This window comes from Paroedura picta, chromosome 4 (assembly GCF_049243985.1).
Source record: "Paroedura picta isolate Pp20150507F chromosome 4, Ppicta_v3.0, whole genome shotgun sequence".
Taxonomy (NCBI): domain Eukaryota; kingdom Metazoa; phylum Chordata; class Lepidosauria; order Squamata; family Gekkonidae; genus Paroedura; species Paroedura picta.
The window spans coordinates 143,429,712-143,446,398 of NC_135372.1; the positions used below are offsets into that span (position 1 = coordinate 143,429,712).

Consider the following 16,687-nt stretch of genomic DNA (forward strand, 5'->3'; position numbering starts at 1 on the left):
CCCTGCATCTTTCTTTCTTTCTTTCTTTCTTTCTTTCTTTCTTTCTTTCTTTCTTTCTTTCTTTCTTTCTTTCTTTCTTTCTTTCTTTCTTTCTTTCTTTCTTTCTTTCTATCACACCGCTCTTCCATTGGTCTCGCGCCGGTTTACACAAGATAAAAACAGTAAAAATACAACAAAACCCCATAAAACACCCCTTACAGCACGATAGCGAATAGCAAAATAGATCTCACTCAACTGGCCTAATATCTAACTTTCCCCCCATTCAGCCGGAGGGCCAAGCCGTGCCGCTGGAAGAGAGGAGCCAGATCTGACAGGCATCGAGGGGGGATCCTCAGATGAAAACACCAGCACTCCACCTCGGCCTCAGCCATACGCCTGGCGGAAGAGCTCCGTCTTGCAGGCCCTGCGGAAAGTTGACAAGTCCGGCAGGGCCCTCAGCTGTTCCGGGAGCTCCTTCCACCAGGTTGGGGCCAGGACCGAAAAGAGCCCTGCGGGGGGCATAAGCAACCAAGCAGTCCCGCAGGTAAGTGGGACGTAGGCCACGTATAGCCTTAAAGGTCAATACCAATACCTTGAATATTTGCCAAACCCAGTGCTCCCTTTTATTTGCCTCACTCAGACTACCCTTCCACCACTTAAAGGATTTTTTCTTTTCCTGCTTCCCTTGCTTGGTTCAAAGAGCCTGTTTACTACCGAGCCGGTGCCGGCCCACCCTGATGAGATGGGGCTAGCCTGGACAATCCAGGCCACGGCAGATGAACAGAGCCGATTCTCCTTTGCCTGCCCCTGCCTCCTACTTGGATCCAACCATCCATCTTTCAAGGTCAGTATTGTCTACTCAGACTGGCAGCAGCTCTCCAGGGTCTCAGGCTGAGGTTTTCCACAGGGGTCCCCAAAGTGCTTTGTAAAAGTCATATGTAAAATCCAGAGGGGGGGGGCAAGCAATGGAAGGTCCCTTGGCCAGGAGCAAGCAGGAGGAGGCTTTTCCAGGCTCCCAAAGATGGAGACTTTTGAGGAAGGGATGCTGCCAACCTGGGTTAAGAAATTCCTGGAGATTTGGGGTGGAGCCTGGGAAGGACAGCATCTGGAGAGCCGCTCAGCAGGAATATGGTCCCCTCCAGCCCACTTTCTGAAGCTGTCTTTTTCTTCAGGAAGCTAAGCAGGGTTGGCCCTGGTCAGCACAGGGATGGAAGGCCACCAAGGAAGCCCAGGGTCACAAGCCACCTTGGAACATCTCTTGCTAGGAAAACACAGCCTCAGCAGGAGGAGTCAGACCGATGCCCCCCTACTGCCCCCTAAATTTCACCACTCCTCAGATTCCTCACCATTTTGGAGAGTAAACACTGTGGCCTTAGACTGCACTGAAGTTTCTCCCCTCCCCAGGTTTCGTCCCGATATCTCCAGGAATTTTCCTACCTGGAGTTGGCAACCTTTGGCTGAACACATTTAGGATCCATGTAGAACAAGGGTGATTGCAAAGGAATTTCAGAACCAGACTGGAACGAAAGGTTGCTGAATTATACGTTATTACAACACCCAGAACAATGGAACCCCGGGGGCTTAACAGAGATGTTGGCTTACTATATATGCTGAGTTGCTCAGTTCTCACTTACAGCAAGAAAAAAAAAATCTTGGTTGGTCTTAAAGGTGCCACTGGACTCTGACTTTATTGTGCAACTTCATACCAACACGGCGACCCATTTGAATTTATACTCAGAAACAAAACCATGTTGGTCTTAAAAGGGACCACGGGCCACAAACTTCATTTTCACTTTCTCTACAGTTCTACATGCTAATTTACTGTCGTTTCCTTGTATCTGTAAGCTCATTCACAGGTCTTATCTGCCTTAATTCTCAGCTATCATCACCCAGTTTATTACGCATGCAGACAGCCCTACAGATAGCCCTACGTGTTTGTAATGGTTGAGGAAATTCTGCTTAATTGTATCAGAAGTGTGCATGCACAGAAAAGTTTATACACATCCAAAGACCTGGCGGAAGAGCTCCGCCTTGCAGCCCTGTGGAACCGTGAGAGCTCCTGCAGGGCCCGTAGCCCTTCTGGGAGTTCATTCCACCAGGCTGGGGCCAGGACCGAAAAAGCCCTGGCCTTGGTTGAGGACCGGTGAGCCTCCCAAGGGCCAGGCACCATCAACAAATGAGTACCTGCAGAGCACAAGGCCCTGTTGGGGGCATAAGGCCTTTATTCCTTAAAGAACCACAGACAGGAGAACTGAGAAGAGCATCCGACTGACAAAATTGTGCCAATGAGGGCTCCTCTGCAAGCAGGGCATGTTCCCTTGAATTCTCAGCGGCCGTCAATTCAGGGTGCCAACCTCTTTCCCAACAGGCCTCCTGTGCCTTTTAACAGCTGTTAGAGAAATGTGCGGGAGGGATTTGGGGTTTGCTATTTTATTTTGAGTTTCAACTCAATACGCTTTCCAATTATCATTGTAAGCCGCCAGGAACCACGAGGCAAGGAGGGCTGGAAATCTTTTAATCAATGAATTTCATCGCTCTTCTGCGGGGAGAAGCCACCTGCTGCATTTCTGCAGGCGGGGAAAAGTACAGAAGCGCCCCCTCTCTGACTATCCCACAGAACAGGCCCCGCGGTGACTTTTTTCTGCTAAGCAGGGATGCAGCCTTTATCTGGGATTGCAGCCAGTCCAAAAATCAGGAAGGGGGAGGGGGAGACTTGTTAACAGCCCCATCTCCAGTCTTCTGAATACGCTCTTTTTTTGGCCTATCTAGTTCCACCTTGGCAAGAGGGTTGCCAACCTCCAGGTAAGTCCTGGAGGCCTCCTGGAATTACAGCTGATCTCTAGAGCAGGGGTAGTCAAACTGTGGTCCTCCAGATGTCCATGGACTACAATTCCCATGAGCCCCTGCCAGAGAATGCTGGCAGGGGCTCATGGGAATTGTAGTCCATGGACATCTGGAGGACCACAGGTTGACTACCCATGCTCTAGAGACGACAGAGATCAGTTCTGAGATCAGTTCTCGACAGAGATCAGTTCTCATGGAGTAAAAGATGGCTGCTTTTGCAGGGTGTGTGCATGGGGACTTTCTGGCATACCCCACAGATGTGCCTCCCCCACTAAACCTGGCCCTCCCCTCCTCCATCCCCAAATTTCCAGGAACTCCCCAACCCTACCTGGCCAACAGTTGCAGGAGGACACAGGAATGAAGCCCATCCAGCCCAATTCCACCGGCCCAGATTGTGAAGCCTTCGACTCCAGCTTCCTTTTAGCATTTGCCTCCCTTGGGCAGCCCGACCTCTGGCTCTGGGGAACCCCCAGGCTCAAGTCTCCGCCCCCGCCCCTCCCTCATTAACCCTTGGTGGAAAGGAAAAGCGAAGAGAAGCCCTGGGGTTTTTTTACACCCTGCTTTTCCCTCCCCGAAGGAATCCCAGAGCGGTTTACAAAAACTTTCCCCCTCCTCTCCCCACGAGGCAGCTGGGGATGAGAGAGCTGTGAGAGAACTGCTCTGTGAGGACAGCTCTAAGAGAACTGGGCTGGCCCGAGGTCACCCAGCTGGCTGCCTGTGGAGGAGGAGCAGGGGATCCAGTCTGGGACTCCAGATTAGAGTCTGCCGCTCTTTTAACCAAGACACCACGCTGGAAGGTTGTGTTAAATCTGCCAGGTGTTTGCATGAAATAAGGGGAAGGTCTGTAGCTCAAAGGCTGAGGGTTGCCAACCTCCAGGGTTGCCAACCTCCAGGCAGTAAATAAGGCCTATCCCTAGTGGCATAGAGTAATACATTTTCAAAAGTTAACAACATCCTTTCTCGATGTTTGTATTTTATTGTCAAAACCCAAAGGACTCTGCAAGAATGGTGTCCGGATATAATCCGTTCTCAATTACAAGTTTTTCCTCAGTGGCAAATCCGAGTCCCCTCTTGGTTATTTGAACACATTCCATCCGATTCCTTTAATCCAAACCTTATTTCTCCTCTTTCTACTTGTAACCCTGTATCACGGTCAAAGGCTCTAAGCCGTACAGAACTCCGGATCTCTTTTCTGCTTTAGCCTCCAGGCGTGGCTGGAATCTTCCCCACGCGTTTGGTTGAGGCCAACTGATCCCACAGCATCTGCTGCCCCCCCCCCGCCAAATCCCTCCCAGGATCTGAACCCAAACCGATCATCTATGGATCATGGTTAGAAGTTAATGTTGTGATTGTGAAATGTTGTCATTCTTGCTGTATTCAGTCTATCTATCTATCTATCTATCTATCTATCTATCTATCTATCTATCTATCTATCCTCTACCTACCTACCTACCTACCTACCTACCTAACTAACTAACTAACTAACTAACTAACAGCTCGCCACCAGGCAACAGAGATCACTTCCCCTGAAGAAACTGGTGCTGTTAGGCCCCACAGAGGTCCCTCACCCAATCCCACCCTCCCCAGTAAGGTTGCCAGTTCTTGGCTGGGAAAGACCTGGAGACTTTGGGGGTGGAGCCCGGAGTGGGTGGAATTTGGGGCAGGGAGGGATCTCAGGGGAGTCTAATGCCATGGAGCCTGCCTGCCACAGCAGCCCTTTTCTCCGGGGGAACTGATCCCTTTAGTCTGGAGATGAGTTATAATTTAGGGGATCCCCAGGTCCCACCTGGAGGCTGGCATCCCTCCTCCCCAGCTTCCGCCATGGGCTGGCGGAAGGCTCTGCTGAGTGAGCTCAGGGCCCTGCAGGACTTTAATCAGTTCCACAGCGCCTGCAAGACAGTTGTTCCGCCAGGCCTATGGCTGAGGCTTAGGAGAAGAACTTTATACCTGCTGCCCCCCCCCTGTCTACGGCCCGTCCAGCTGAAGCTCCCCTGCGTGAACAACCTCCCTCTCCTTTTACTTGGGGAAGGATCGGCTGAAGCCAGCTGGTCTACCTGCTGATACTTGATCCTTTTACATTCTTTAAAAAGTCGATGTGTGATGATTTTAAACTTTTTGTGTATTTTGAATGCTTTCTCAGCCACCCTCTGGGGAAATATAAAGAAATAGAATTAAAAAACCAACCTCCACGTATTCCCCGACCCAGAACTGGCAGCCGGAGCCCTGCAGAGGGGTCCCGCTTAAGCCCCCTGCATCTCTGGCTAAAGAATCTCCGCTGCTGAGGAAATCCGGACCCAATGAAGCCGAGACCAAGCTTGATGAAGCAGTGACCGCTAGCCACATGAGGCAGGGTCATAAACCCGTCCCCAGGCGGGGCGGATTGCAAAAGAGTGCGCCAAAGGAGTTCCTGGTGGATTTCAACATTTACATGCATTAAAAGCGAGAAACTTTAAACAGGTTGTTGTGGGTTTCCTGAGCTGTGTGGCTGTGGTTTGGGAGTTTTAGTCCCTGATGTTGTACCAGTCATTGTGGAATATTCGGAGCTAGGATGCAGCAAGATGGGAATCTCTCCGTGCCAAAATGTGGAAGGTCTGAACAGTGGCTGGCTATTTTATTTACTTCTTGGGAGGGGTGGTTACACATCACATTCCTGTCTTATCTGGGAGTCTCCCAGGGGATGGGAGCTTGGAACTAGGAAGCACTTTTCCTGTGTCTACATGGAGTTCACTAGCAAGTCCTTTCGGAAGTGTTTTCCATGTGTCTGGGTGAAGTTCACTAGCAAGTCCATTCGGAAGTGTTTTCTGTGTGTCTGGGCGGAGTTCATTAGCAAGTCCTTTAGGAACTGTTTTCCCTGTGTGTGGGTGGAGTTCATTAGCAAGTCCATTAGGAACTGTTTTTCCTGTATTCGGGTGTTTTTTTTAGGGCTGGCAGCCAGGCTTGAATGTTAAGCTGTCTTCTGACGGCCACAGTTTTGCTGAGTGGGCTTGGAGATGTAGGTCTCTGCTGATTTTGCTTTTTGTAAACAGTTGTTAACTTTGCAGAGGAGCTTCTATTGCAAAGCATGTCCGAAAGGAGGTAGCTAAAGGTGAAGCTCACCTAACAGAGGAGATCCAGTCATGCAAGGTTCCCAAGGAGCTTCTGCAAGGCTACTTGGAGTTGGGTTACGAGGTCATCCCCCTGGCTACCCAGGAGATGGGGGGTAGGATTGTCAGGAAACTCCTGGAGATTAGGGTAGGGGGAGCCTGGGGAGGACAGATACCTCAGCAAGATATAGTGCCACAAAATCCTTATTCTGGATGCCTCGGGAAGATCCTGCACTGAGCAGGGGGTGGGACTAGATGGCCTTTATGGCCCCTTCCCACTCTATGATTCTATTATTCTATTCCATTCTCCAGCACTTAGCCCTGTCCCCTAACAGTCCATTCAGGTGGGTCATCATGTCCAGGGACACCTGGAAGACCAGCAATGTATATCTTGGTATACCTTGGATGAAACGTAGTGGTCCCTCCCCACCCCCTCATCTCCAGGAGTTTCCCGACTGAGAGCTGACAAGCCCAGCTCAGGGAGAGGAAGAAGAATCCACCCACCATCCCACACTTGCGATGAGATCCTTGGACCAGAGAGGGGCTTAGGTGTAAATCAGAGGAGGCTCTGAAAATCGGACTGCGGATGCTGATATTTGTATTTTATATTGTTTTTAATGGTGGAATTTAAATTTGATTTCAATTTCAACTTTTATTGGCCGTATATATATATATCGCTGGGAGGGTGGTATAAAAATGTAATAAATCAAAATGAAAACAAGAAAAAGAGCCAGTTTTTTTATACCCCTCTTTTCCAATCGCCTTCCCTTTCCTCTCCCCACAACAGACACCCTGTGAGGGAGGGGAGGCTGAGAGAGCCCTGAGATTACTGAAAAAGAAGAAAAAGAGTTGGTTCTTAGATGCCGCTTTTCTCTACCCGAAGGAGTCTCAAAGGGGCTTCCATTCACCTTCCCTTTCCTCTCCCCACAACAGACACCCTGTGAGGGAGGGGAGGCTGAGAGAGCCCTGAGATTACTGAAGAAGAAGAAAAAGAGTTGGTTCTTAGATGCCGCTTTTCTCTACCCGAAGGAGTCTCAAAGGGGCTTCCATTCACCTTCCCTTTCCTCTCCCCACAACAGACACCCTGTGAGGGAGGGGAGGCTGAGAGAGCCCTGAGATTACTGAAGAAGAAGAAGAGTTGGTTCTTAGATGCCGCTTTTCTCTACCCGAAGGGTCTCAAAGCGGCTTACAGTCGCCTTTCCTTTCCTCTCCAGACAACAGACACCCTGTGAGGTGGGTGAGGTTGAGAGAGCCCTGAGATTACTGAAGAAGAAGAAGAGTTGGGTCTTATATGCCACATTTCTCTACCTGAAGGAGTCTCAAAGCGGCTTCCATTCACCTTCCCTTTCCTCTCTCCACAACAGACGCCCTGTGAGGTAAGTGGAGCTGAGAGAGCTCTGAGAGAACTGTGACTGGCCCCGGTCTCCCAGCTGGCTGCATGTAGAGGAGTGGGGAATCCAACCCGGTTCTCCACACGAGAGGCTGCCACTCCTCACCACTGCACCAGAGACGCCAGGTCTGCCTCGGCCGATGCCCAGAGACAGGGACCGGCTTGCTTTCCTCATTCGCCTTGTTACTAGGAGGGCGTGGGGCACAGTCTCTCTTTGGGAGGCAGCCCCAGCCGGGCCTGGAGACAGCCTTGCCAGGGCAGACAGATGCGTCTCCATTAATCACTCCCAACCTGGGGAAAGTCACCCGCGTCGGTCCCTTGTCTCCAGCCCGAATCCGCCGGCTGCAGGAGGAGCTGAATGCACCGGGCGACAAGGTGTCCGCTGATGTTGCCTGAGCGACTGGGAGCTTCCTGGGCCAGGTGAGCCGCTCATTGGTTGCCCGGGCGATGGCGAGGATGTCTGCTTGGGGGAGGCGGCGCCTGATTGGCCGCCGGGGTGACTGATGGGTTATCAGGGTGTCTGAGCCTGTGGAGGCAGTTGCCGTAGCAACAACACTTGCCAAAGGAGAAGCGGTGGGGAGGGGGGGCAGCCATTGGCAGGGAAGAGGGAAGGAGGGAGGTGGGTCTGCTCCCTTCCTGGATTGCAGAATGAGGCCTTTTTGGCAAGGCAACACGTTGGGACATTGGCTGCACATGTATGTTGGCGTGTGTGTGTTGGTTTGTGTGCAGATGAACACTTGTGTGGTCAGATTTGTCCTCTCCGTGCGATCTTGGCATGATTTTGTCACGATAGTTAAGCTTCAGCCTAAGGCTCTCGAGAAGAAAAAGCAATCCGTCCCACTGTCCAGCACCTGATACAAACCGGGTGAAACCCACCTTTAAAACAGGATGCATCAAAAGCATCTACTGAGAACGGCTTTGGGGTGGAATGTGCCTTCAAATCGCAGCCAGTTTAGCTTCAAGATCTGACCGTCCAGGTCAGAAAAGATAAACACAGGTGGTTTCTCAATGGCCACTCCCAATGACAGAAAGCTTGGCCTCTGGCTGGATGAGAAGGGAGGGTATAGGAATAACGAGACGGTTTATTTATTGCCTGCCGCCTTGTTGCTAGAAGAGAGGTTTTTATGGGGTTTTGTTGTATTTTATTATTTTATTCTTGTAAACCGCCACAAACTCACTGAGAGAGCGGTGGTATATAAATTGAAACATTAATCGATCAATCAATCAAATTGGAAGAGATGCAAAGTTAGCATATTCAGATCATGATCATCCTGGTATTTTTCAAATCATCGCCACCTGGGTCCTGATTGGCTCGGTTGGAGACTTCTTGCTCCTTGGAGCGCACTTCCTCCCTGATTGCCTCCAGCACAACTGTTAGTCAGTTAGACAGTTAGGACTATCTCTCTCCTCTCTTCTTTACATAGTTGTTTTTAAGTCTGTGAGAAGGCAGGGGCTGGACTGGATGGCCCTTTGTGGTCTCTTCCAGCTCTGTGTGATTCTGATTCTCTTCTCTCTTAATTTTTTTAAATTAAGTTTTCAAAGATAGATAAAAGATCCAGTGAAGCGACCAGTATTCTGTAAGCGACCAGTGCTGTACACCACCTGGAGGTTGGCAACCTTACTTCCAGTAAGGCAGCAGCCCCCTTGGGAAACCTTCTCAGCAAGTGAAGGGGTCAAGCCAGTCCTGTGACCCCCCAACCCAGGAAGGTTTTCTGCCCATGATGAGAGGTCTGCTCTTAGTAGCTTTGCCAATTTCCAGTCGATGCCTGGAGGTCTCCTGTTATTACAGTTGATGATCTCCAGACAAGAGAGATAGAACCCTATAGTTGGAAGGGACCTCCTGGGATATGGGACTCTCTGGCAGCATCTTGCTCATTACTACTCATATCACTAGACTCGTCAAGTAGGAAGGGGCCATTCAGGTCATCTAGTCCAACCCCTGCTCAGCCTAAGATATCAATAATAATAATAATTATTATTATTATCATTATCATCATTATTTAGTCTATTATTATTAATCAGGTTTAGGGCGGTTGACAAAAATCATAGAATCATAGTCGGAAGGGACCTCCTGGGTCATCTAGTCCAACCCACTAGGCAGGACACTCACAACCCTCTCGCTCCTCCACTGTCACCTGCCACCCCCTTGAGCCTTCACAGAATCAGCCTCTCCATCAGATGGCCATCTAGCCTCTGTTTAAAAATTTCCAAAGATGGAAAGACCATTTTCCACGGAGAAAATGGCTGCTTCGGAGGGTGCACCAGGTGGCATTGAACCCGGCTGAGGTCTCCGCCCTCCCCAGGTATTTCCCTCCCTAGAGGTGGCAAGGCCAGCTTCCAGGCTACTGGGAAAGGGACCCTGCAGATCTCCCAGGCTGGCTCAGAGAATCAAATCTGACTGAAATGCCCTTTTTTATCATGCAGAAAGGCCCTGAGCCTTTCCAGGCAAAGAGTCCTTATTGCTATGCAGATCTGTTCCCCCTTCCTTTAATTACCATGCTAATTGGTGTTTCTGGCCTGGTATGTCCCCTTGTGTGCAAAGGGGACTTTCACAAGAGCAAATAGCTTGGAGGGGAGGGCAGAGTTACAGGGGGAGAGGGGGGTTGCAATTAGGCCTGTGTGCATGCCTGCATTCCTGCATGTGTGTGTGTGCACCCGTGCATGCCTGCATGTGTGTAAAGCAGGGGTAGTCAAACTGTGGCCCTCCAGATGTCCATGGACTACAATTCTCATGAGCGAACGCTGGCAGGGGCTCATGGGAATTGCAGTCCATGGACATCTGGAGGGCTGCAGTTTGACTACTCCTGGTGTAAAGTGTTCAGAGAATCATAGAATTATAGAATCAAGAGTTGGAAGGGGCCTCCAGGGTCATCTAGCCCAACCCCCTGCAAAATGGCATCCAGTTATAGCCAAGTTCTGGCAACCCTCTCCTGGTGAACCTTTTCACAGAGAAGCTCATAGCAGGATGTTCCAACCCCCAGGAGAGGAATAAGAACTATTTGCTGGCTGAGAATTCTGTCAGTACGAATACCTCGCAGGACCAGAACCAGTCATGACAGATTAAATAAGTTTTTCACACCCCCTTCCCCAGTTGAAAATTGTAAAAATTTGTTATATACAACTGTGTATCTGTCCATTGACCTCGGAGGAAGATCAGTAGGATAGACACGCCTTAGGTGAAACATTATTGGTTTTGTACGTGCCAAATAGATATTCTTTTAAGGCTTTGAAACGTTTTTGAGCGCCAAGAACAAATTCTTAGCTTCCAAGATCTTACAAAATCAGGTGAGCCTGGACTACCCAGGTGAACAGAAGGTAGTTTTCTGCACAGCAACCCTGGCCTTTCTTGGTGGTCTCCTATCCACGTCCTGGCCAAGGCCGACCCTGCTTAGCTTCTGAGATCTCCCAACATTGAGCTGCGTGGACCATTCAAGGTACGTTGAATGTTCTGAGACAGGTTTTTAAATCTTTCCTTCACATGCCAGTTTCCCATCTAAATTGGATACCCCGCAGCTGCTGATTACCCTGCTACCCGCCCCCCAGCCACTGGGACAGAGGGTGAAATGCTCTCGGTTCCCCAAAATCTGACGGAGAGGCTGATTCTGTGAAGGTTCAAGGGGGGGGCAGTTGACAGTGGAGGAGCAATTGGGATGTGAGTGTCCTGCATAGTGCAGGGGGTTGGACTAGATGACCCAGTAGGTCTCTTCCAACTCTATGACTCTATGATTCTATAATGAGATGACTGGCTCTAAAATAGTACCAAATTTTTAACAAAAGGTCTTCTTCCTTTTCTGTTACCTAAAAACTCTCCTTAATCTTGAGCTTCTCTGAGGAAGCGTGCTTACACTCGAAAGCTCACACCTTGAATAAATCTTTGTTGGTCTTAAAGGTGCCACAGGACTCTGAACCAACATCCTGCCATCTCATCGTGTCCCTCCTCTCCTCAAACCCTGTCCCCCACAGCTCCTCCCCAAATCTCCAGGTATCCCCCCACTCAGAGTTGGCATGCATAGCTCCACAATCACAGGCCATCATGGAAGTCAGTGTAATAGTCATGAAAGCTTTTTTCTGAGGGATGCCAGCCTCCAGGTGGGGCCTGGGGATCCCTTGGTTTTACAGCTCATCTCCAGACGACGGAGGTCTGTTCCCCTGGAGAAAAGGGCTGCTTGGGAGGAAGGCCGCTACGGTATTGCACCCACTGAGGTCCCTGTTCTCCCCAGCCCCCCCCCCCCCATCTCCAGGAGTTTCCCAACCTGGACTTGGCCACCTTATCCATCCCCCATCCCCTGCTGCTGCCGGGAGGGGGTGTGGCTAGCAACCCTGTCCCTCCAAGTTGGTGGTGGGTTCGAATCTCTCAGCTCTTCAGCGGGCACAGAAGTGGCCTGCAAAGCCAGCTCCAGGTTGGGAAAGGGCTGGGGACTTTGGGGTGGAGCTTGGAGAGGGGGGATTGGGGGCGGGAAGGACACCAGTAGAGGATAATCAGGACTTTAGAGGTTTTTATTATTTAAATGATTGATTGATGACCTTGGATGGTTTCAGCTGCAAACTGTACTGTGGACAGATTCAACAACTGGGGTATGCCATTAATTACGAATTAATTACGAACGGGGACAGCCTTATTTCTCCCATGTTTTTGTGAACCACAATTGAACTCAGGGCGGCTGACTGGCTGCTTTAGCCAAGAATTATCATACGGCACCATATGGCTGAATTTGGATGTTGTGGCACAGTTTTTGCCTTATAGCTCCACTGTTATGAATGTGGTTCATTTAGTCTGAGGAAGATGGCCTGCACTCGAAAGCTCACACCTTGAATAGATCTTGGTTGGTCTTAAGGGTGCTATGGGACTCTGTTTTTGTTGTGTACTGTGAAGGTTTTAATTCAATGATTTGAATTTGGAGATTTCTAAACAGTGGCTGGAGAGCCATCTGACGGAGAGGCTGATTCTGGGAAGGTTCAAGGGGGTGGCAGGTGACAGTGGGTGAGCGAGAGGGTTGTGAGTGTCCTGCATAATGTAGAGGGTTGGACTAGATGACCCAGGAGGTCCCTTCCAACTCTAGGATTCTATGATTTTTGTCAACCGCCCTGAGCCTGATTAATAATAATAGTCAAAATAATAATAATATTTATGGATACCTTAGGTTGAGCAGGGGTTGGACTAGATGACCTGAGTGGCCCCTTCCTACTCGACGAGTCTAGTGATCTTAGTAGTAATGAGCAAGATGCTGCCAGAGAGTCCCAGGGGAACGGATGTCTTTCATCTGGAGAGGAGCTGCAATTCCGGGGGGGTCCCCAGGTCCCCCCTGGAGGCTGGCCTCCCCAGGCAGGAGACGGTGGGACGCAGGGGAGGCGCTCCGGCTCGGGTGCGGCGGCCCCTTTAAGTTAACTCCCGCCGCCCCGCCGCCTTGCAGCAGCGCCGGGCCAATCTGCTCGGCCTCAATATGGAGCGGGGGGGGGGAGAGAGAGCGCCTGGTTGACGTCACCCTCAGCCAATCGGGGCCTCCCAGCGGGACCCCTGGGCGGGCCGGCGGGCGGGGCGGGGTTCGCGGCGCGCTGCCTGCTGAGACAGGCACGCCAGGCTCCGGAACGCCCGACCCAGGCGGCGAAGCAGGGTTGCCAACCTCCCGGGAGACCCAGAACGGGGCGAGCTGGAAAGAGAATCGCCCGTGGCAGTTGAAGACACAATGTATTCTCAATGTTTCCAAAAAAAAAAATGGACCCAATGTAACCAAGCCAGAAGAGGGACCGAGGTTTGTGCTTCGTTTTTGGAATAACCTTCCTCAATGGCTCTAGGGGTGGCCAAACGGTGGCTCTCCAGGGGTCCATGGACTACAATTCCCATGAGCCCCTGCTTGGCAGGGGCTCATGGGAATTGTAGTCCATGGACCCCTGGAGAGCCACCGTTTGGCCACCCCATGGTCCCAGCCAAAAGCTCTTCGAGTATCGCCTGGGCTGTCCGCGCTTGTGCCAGACGGGCTCATCCTTCTTGAAAATTTTTTATTTCACTCTGTAAGAGTAGAGCCATTATTATTATTATTATTATTATTATTATTATTATTAATATTATTATTATTATTAATATTAATATTATTATTAATATTATTAATATTAATATTATTATTTGAATTTATTTCCTGCCACTCTTGGCAGAGCCGGCTCATGGCTCATTACAAGATAAAAATAAAAGACACAAAGTCCCCTAAAAGCCCCTTAAAATGAGAGGAAGCTTGGATACATATATTACAATTTTGGGGAACATTCAGAACAATGGACTGCTATTGGTGATTCCTTCTCCGGCAACCTCTGGGGGAGGCCAGGAGACTTCCCAGAATTACAGCTGAGCCCGGACAACAGAGATCAGCCCTCTGCCGGAGGTAATGGCGGCTTTGGAGGATGGACTTGGGCATTATACCCCGCTGAGGGCCCTCTCCGCCCTAAACCGCCTTTCCCAGGCTCCCATTTCCCGAGCCAGATTTGAAGAAGGGTTGGTTTTTATATCCCAAAAGGCATCCTGAAACAGCCTACAAACACTTCCCCCTTCCTCTCCTTGCAACAGGCACCCTGTGAGGTTGGCGGGGCGGAGAGAGCTCTAAGAGAACTGTGACTGGCCCGAGGTCACCCTACACAGGGAAGAGGAGTGGAGAATCAAGCCCAGTTCTCCAAATTAGAGCCACTGCTAAACTATGGGCTGTTTTTGTACCCCTCTTTCCACTCAAAGTGACTTAAAATCGCCTTCCCTTCCTTTCCTCACAACAGACACCCTGTGAGGTAGGCGAGGCTGAGAGAGCCCTGAGATTATTGGTCTGTGAGAACAGCTCTATCGGACTTTGACCAGCCCAAGGTCATCCAGTTGGCCGCATGTGGAGGAGCGGGGATTCAAACCCGGCTCACCAGATTAGAGGCTGCCTCTCTTAACCGCTATAGCCAGATGGCAGCCCTGGAATCTGTGCTGGGTCAGAATGGGCACGGAGATTCAATGCTGTTAAATTTGGCCATCAGAGGGACCCTTCCCAAATCTCCAGGAATTCCTAAGGCTGGAGTTGGTAATCCTAAAACATAGGACTGTGCTGGAAACAGGCCCTGGCAAAATGCAGAGTCAATCTCCAAAACAATTTTTCTGTGCCAGCTTTAGGGACCGGCGTACGCCCTCTAGCACCAGGCTGCTGCCTTCGACCTTTCTCTGGACCGTACCCTTGGCAGCTGGCACCCTCTGCTGGTCTCCTAAGAGCCTGCAGGCCCATGACAGAATGTGGATGTTAACAATTCATCGGGCCCAACCAAAAGCCCGGCAGCTCCATCATACATGTCCCGCGGGCTTGTGCCAGCTCAGACAGGGCCTGGATGTGCTCCAGGAGCTCATTCCACCAGGTTAGGGGCCAGAACGGAAAATGTCTAGCCCTGGTTGAGGCCAGACGTACCTCCTAGGGGCCAGGACCACCAATTGATTGGTGTTAGCCGAGCGTAATGCCCTTTGGGGAGGTGTAGATAGAAAGGCAGTCTCTCAGATGCAAAAGACCCTGACTGCAGATGTCCTTATGGGTAAGAATACCTTAAACTTGATCCGGAATTCAACAGGGAGTCGGTGCTGCTATTGGAACGCTGGTCAAATCTGTGCTCTCCAGGGAGTTATCGTAAAAACTCTGGCAACTGTATTCTGGGCCCATTGTAGTTTTCGGAGCAAATTTAAGAGCAGGCCTGCATAGAGCAACTTGAAGAAGTCCAATCTACGGGTGACGGCCGCATGGGTCGGTGTTCTGGGGCCAAGCAGGGATGGCAGCACGTGGGCTGGTGTGTGGCCGCCAATGCATTGCCACTGCCCCTCCTCTCCGCACTGTGACGCTGGCCTTGGGCTTCGGCAATTGCCAGTGCGGCCAAACTGACCTGAAGTGCGCATCCCTAGGTGAAACTTCAGTGTTCTCACTTACTGAGTCCTTGGTCCTGTGGGTCAAAACCATGTAACCATGAAGAAGAAGAAGACGAGGAAGAGGAAGAGGAAGAAGAAGAAGAGGAAGAGGAAGAGGAAGAGGAAGAAGAAGAAGAAGAAGCAGCAGCAGCAGAAGAAGAAGAAGAAGAAGAAGAAGAGTTGGTTCTTGTATGCCACTTTTCTCTCCCTGAAGGAGGCTCAAAGTGGCTTACAGTCACCTTCCCTTTCCTCTCCCCACAACAGACACCCTGTGAGGTGGGTGATGTGGAGAGAGCCCTGATATTCCTGCTTGGTCCGAACAGCTTTCTCAGCACCGTGGCCAGCCTAAGGTCACCCAGCTGGTTGCATGTGGGGGAGTGCAGACTCAACCCGTTTTGCCAGATTAGAAGTCCGCACTCCTAACCACTACACCAAACTGGCTCTTTTGCTGTGTCCTTTATATTCATGTGTTCATCTATTAACTATTATGTAACTAGTTAGGATAAGTTACTGTTGCTCCATTTTGATGGCCTGTCTGTTTTACGCTATCTAGAGTTCATGGACCCCCTGGCTACAGTGATCCATGCGACAGTCACCTCCAGATTAGATTTCTGTAACTCGCTCTCCGCGGGCCTGCCCTTGTCCTTGATCCGGAAACTTCAGCTAGTGCAAAATGCAGCTGCCAGGGTCCTCACTGCCACACCTTGGAGGGCCCACATCCAGCTGGTGCTGAGGCAGCTGCACTGGTTGCCAATTGCTGCCCGGATCCGGTTCAAGCTTTTGGTTTTAACCTTTAAGGTTGGGACCCACATACCTGAGGGACCGTCTGTCACCCTATGTGCCCCGCAGGGCTCTACGGTCTGCGGGAGAAAACCTATTGATCGTTCTCGGCCCCAGAGAAGAGCGCCTAGCCTCGACCAGGGCCAGGGCCTTCTCTGTCCTGGCACCCACCTGGTGGAATGAGCTCCTGGGTTCGGCAGGGCCTGTAAAACGGAGCTCTTCCGCCAGGTCTACGGTTGAGGCTGGGATTGGCGAGGAAGAACATTGCCCCCCTGGGGGGTTTGAAGTAATCATCACCCTCCATCCCCCAATGCATTTGTTCGGGTAGGGGAGAGTGGTATTTTCCGCCGTGTTGGGGTATATTAAAACGGGGTTTTTAATGGGGGATTTTCAGACTATTGTTACCCGCCACTAGCCTGTAGGGAGTGGCGGGAAATAAATATAATAATAATAATAATAATAATAATAATAATAATAATAATAATAATAATAATAATAATAATAATAATAATAATAATAATAATAATAATAATAATAATAATAATAATAATAATGGAGGGTTCAGGTGGGCGAGAAAAGCCAAAAATCTATGGGGTGTTTGGGAACCAGTTGTTTCCGTGACCGAGGCGCTGTTGTGTCTAGCTAACTTTCACGTTTGGGAAGGGCTGCGAGAGGGTGGAACTGAAGGTTTCGTGCCTAATCCTTAGT

At 50.4% G+C, this 16,687-nt stretch overlaps 2 protein-coding genes across 11 annotated transcripts in view; one reads left to right on the plus strand and one right to left on the minus strand.

The window, feature by feature from the left end:
• Nucleotides 1-3,279, minus strand: part of NRSN2 (neurensin 2) — a 40,659-nt gene extending 37,380 nt beyond the window's left edge. The window contains exon 1 of the mRNA XM_077336036.1: nt 3,152-3,279. The gene's annotated coding sequence lies outside the window, so the exon portion shown is untranslated. The remainder of the gene's footprint in view (nt 1-3,151) is intronic.
• The window catches only part of LOC143836574 (purine nucleoside phosphorylase-like), a 48,719-nt gene that overhangs the window by 9,199 nt on the left and 22,833 nt on the right, over nt 1-16,687 (plus strand). For 3 of the 10 annotated variants that reach the window (XM_077336019.1, XM_077336022.1, XM_077336023.1), the window contains exons 2-3: nt 267-523; nt 680-823. In XM_077336019.1, coding sequence (XP_077192134.1) covers nt 267-523; nt 680-823 — 401 coding nt within the window. Of the gene's footprint in view, nt 1-266; nt 524-679; nt 824-1,151; nt 2,838-4,319; nt 6,619-7,270; nt 7,856-16,687 lie in introns of those variants that run through there. The other 7 variants (XM_077336025.1, XM_077336018.1, XM_077336026.1 and 4 more) reach the window with 7 other exon arrangements.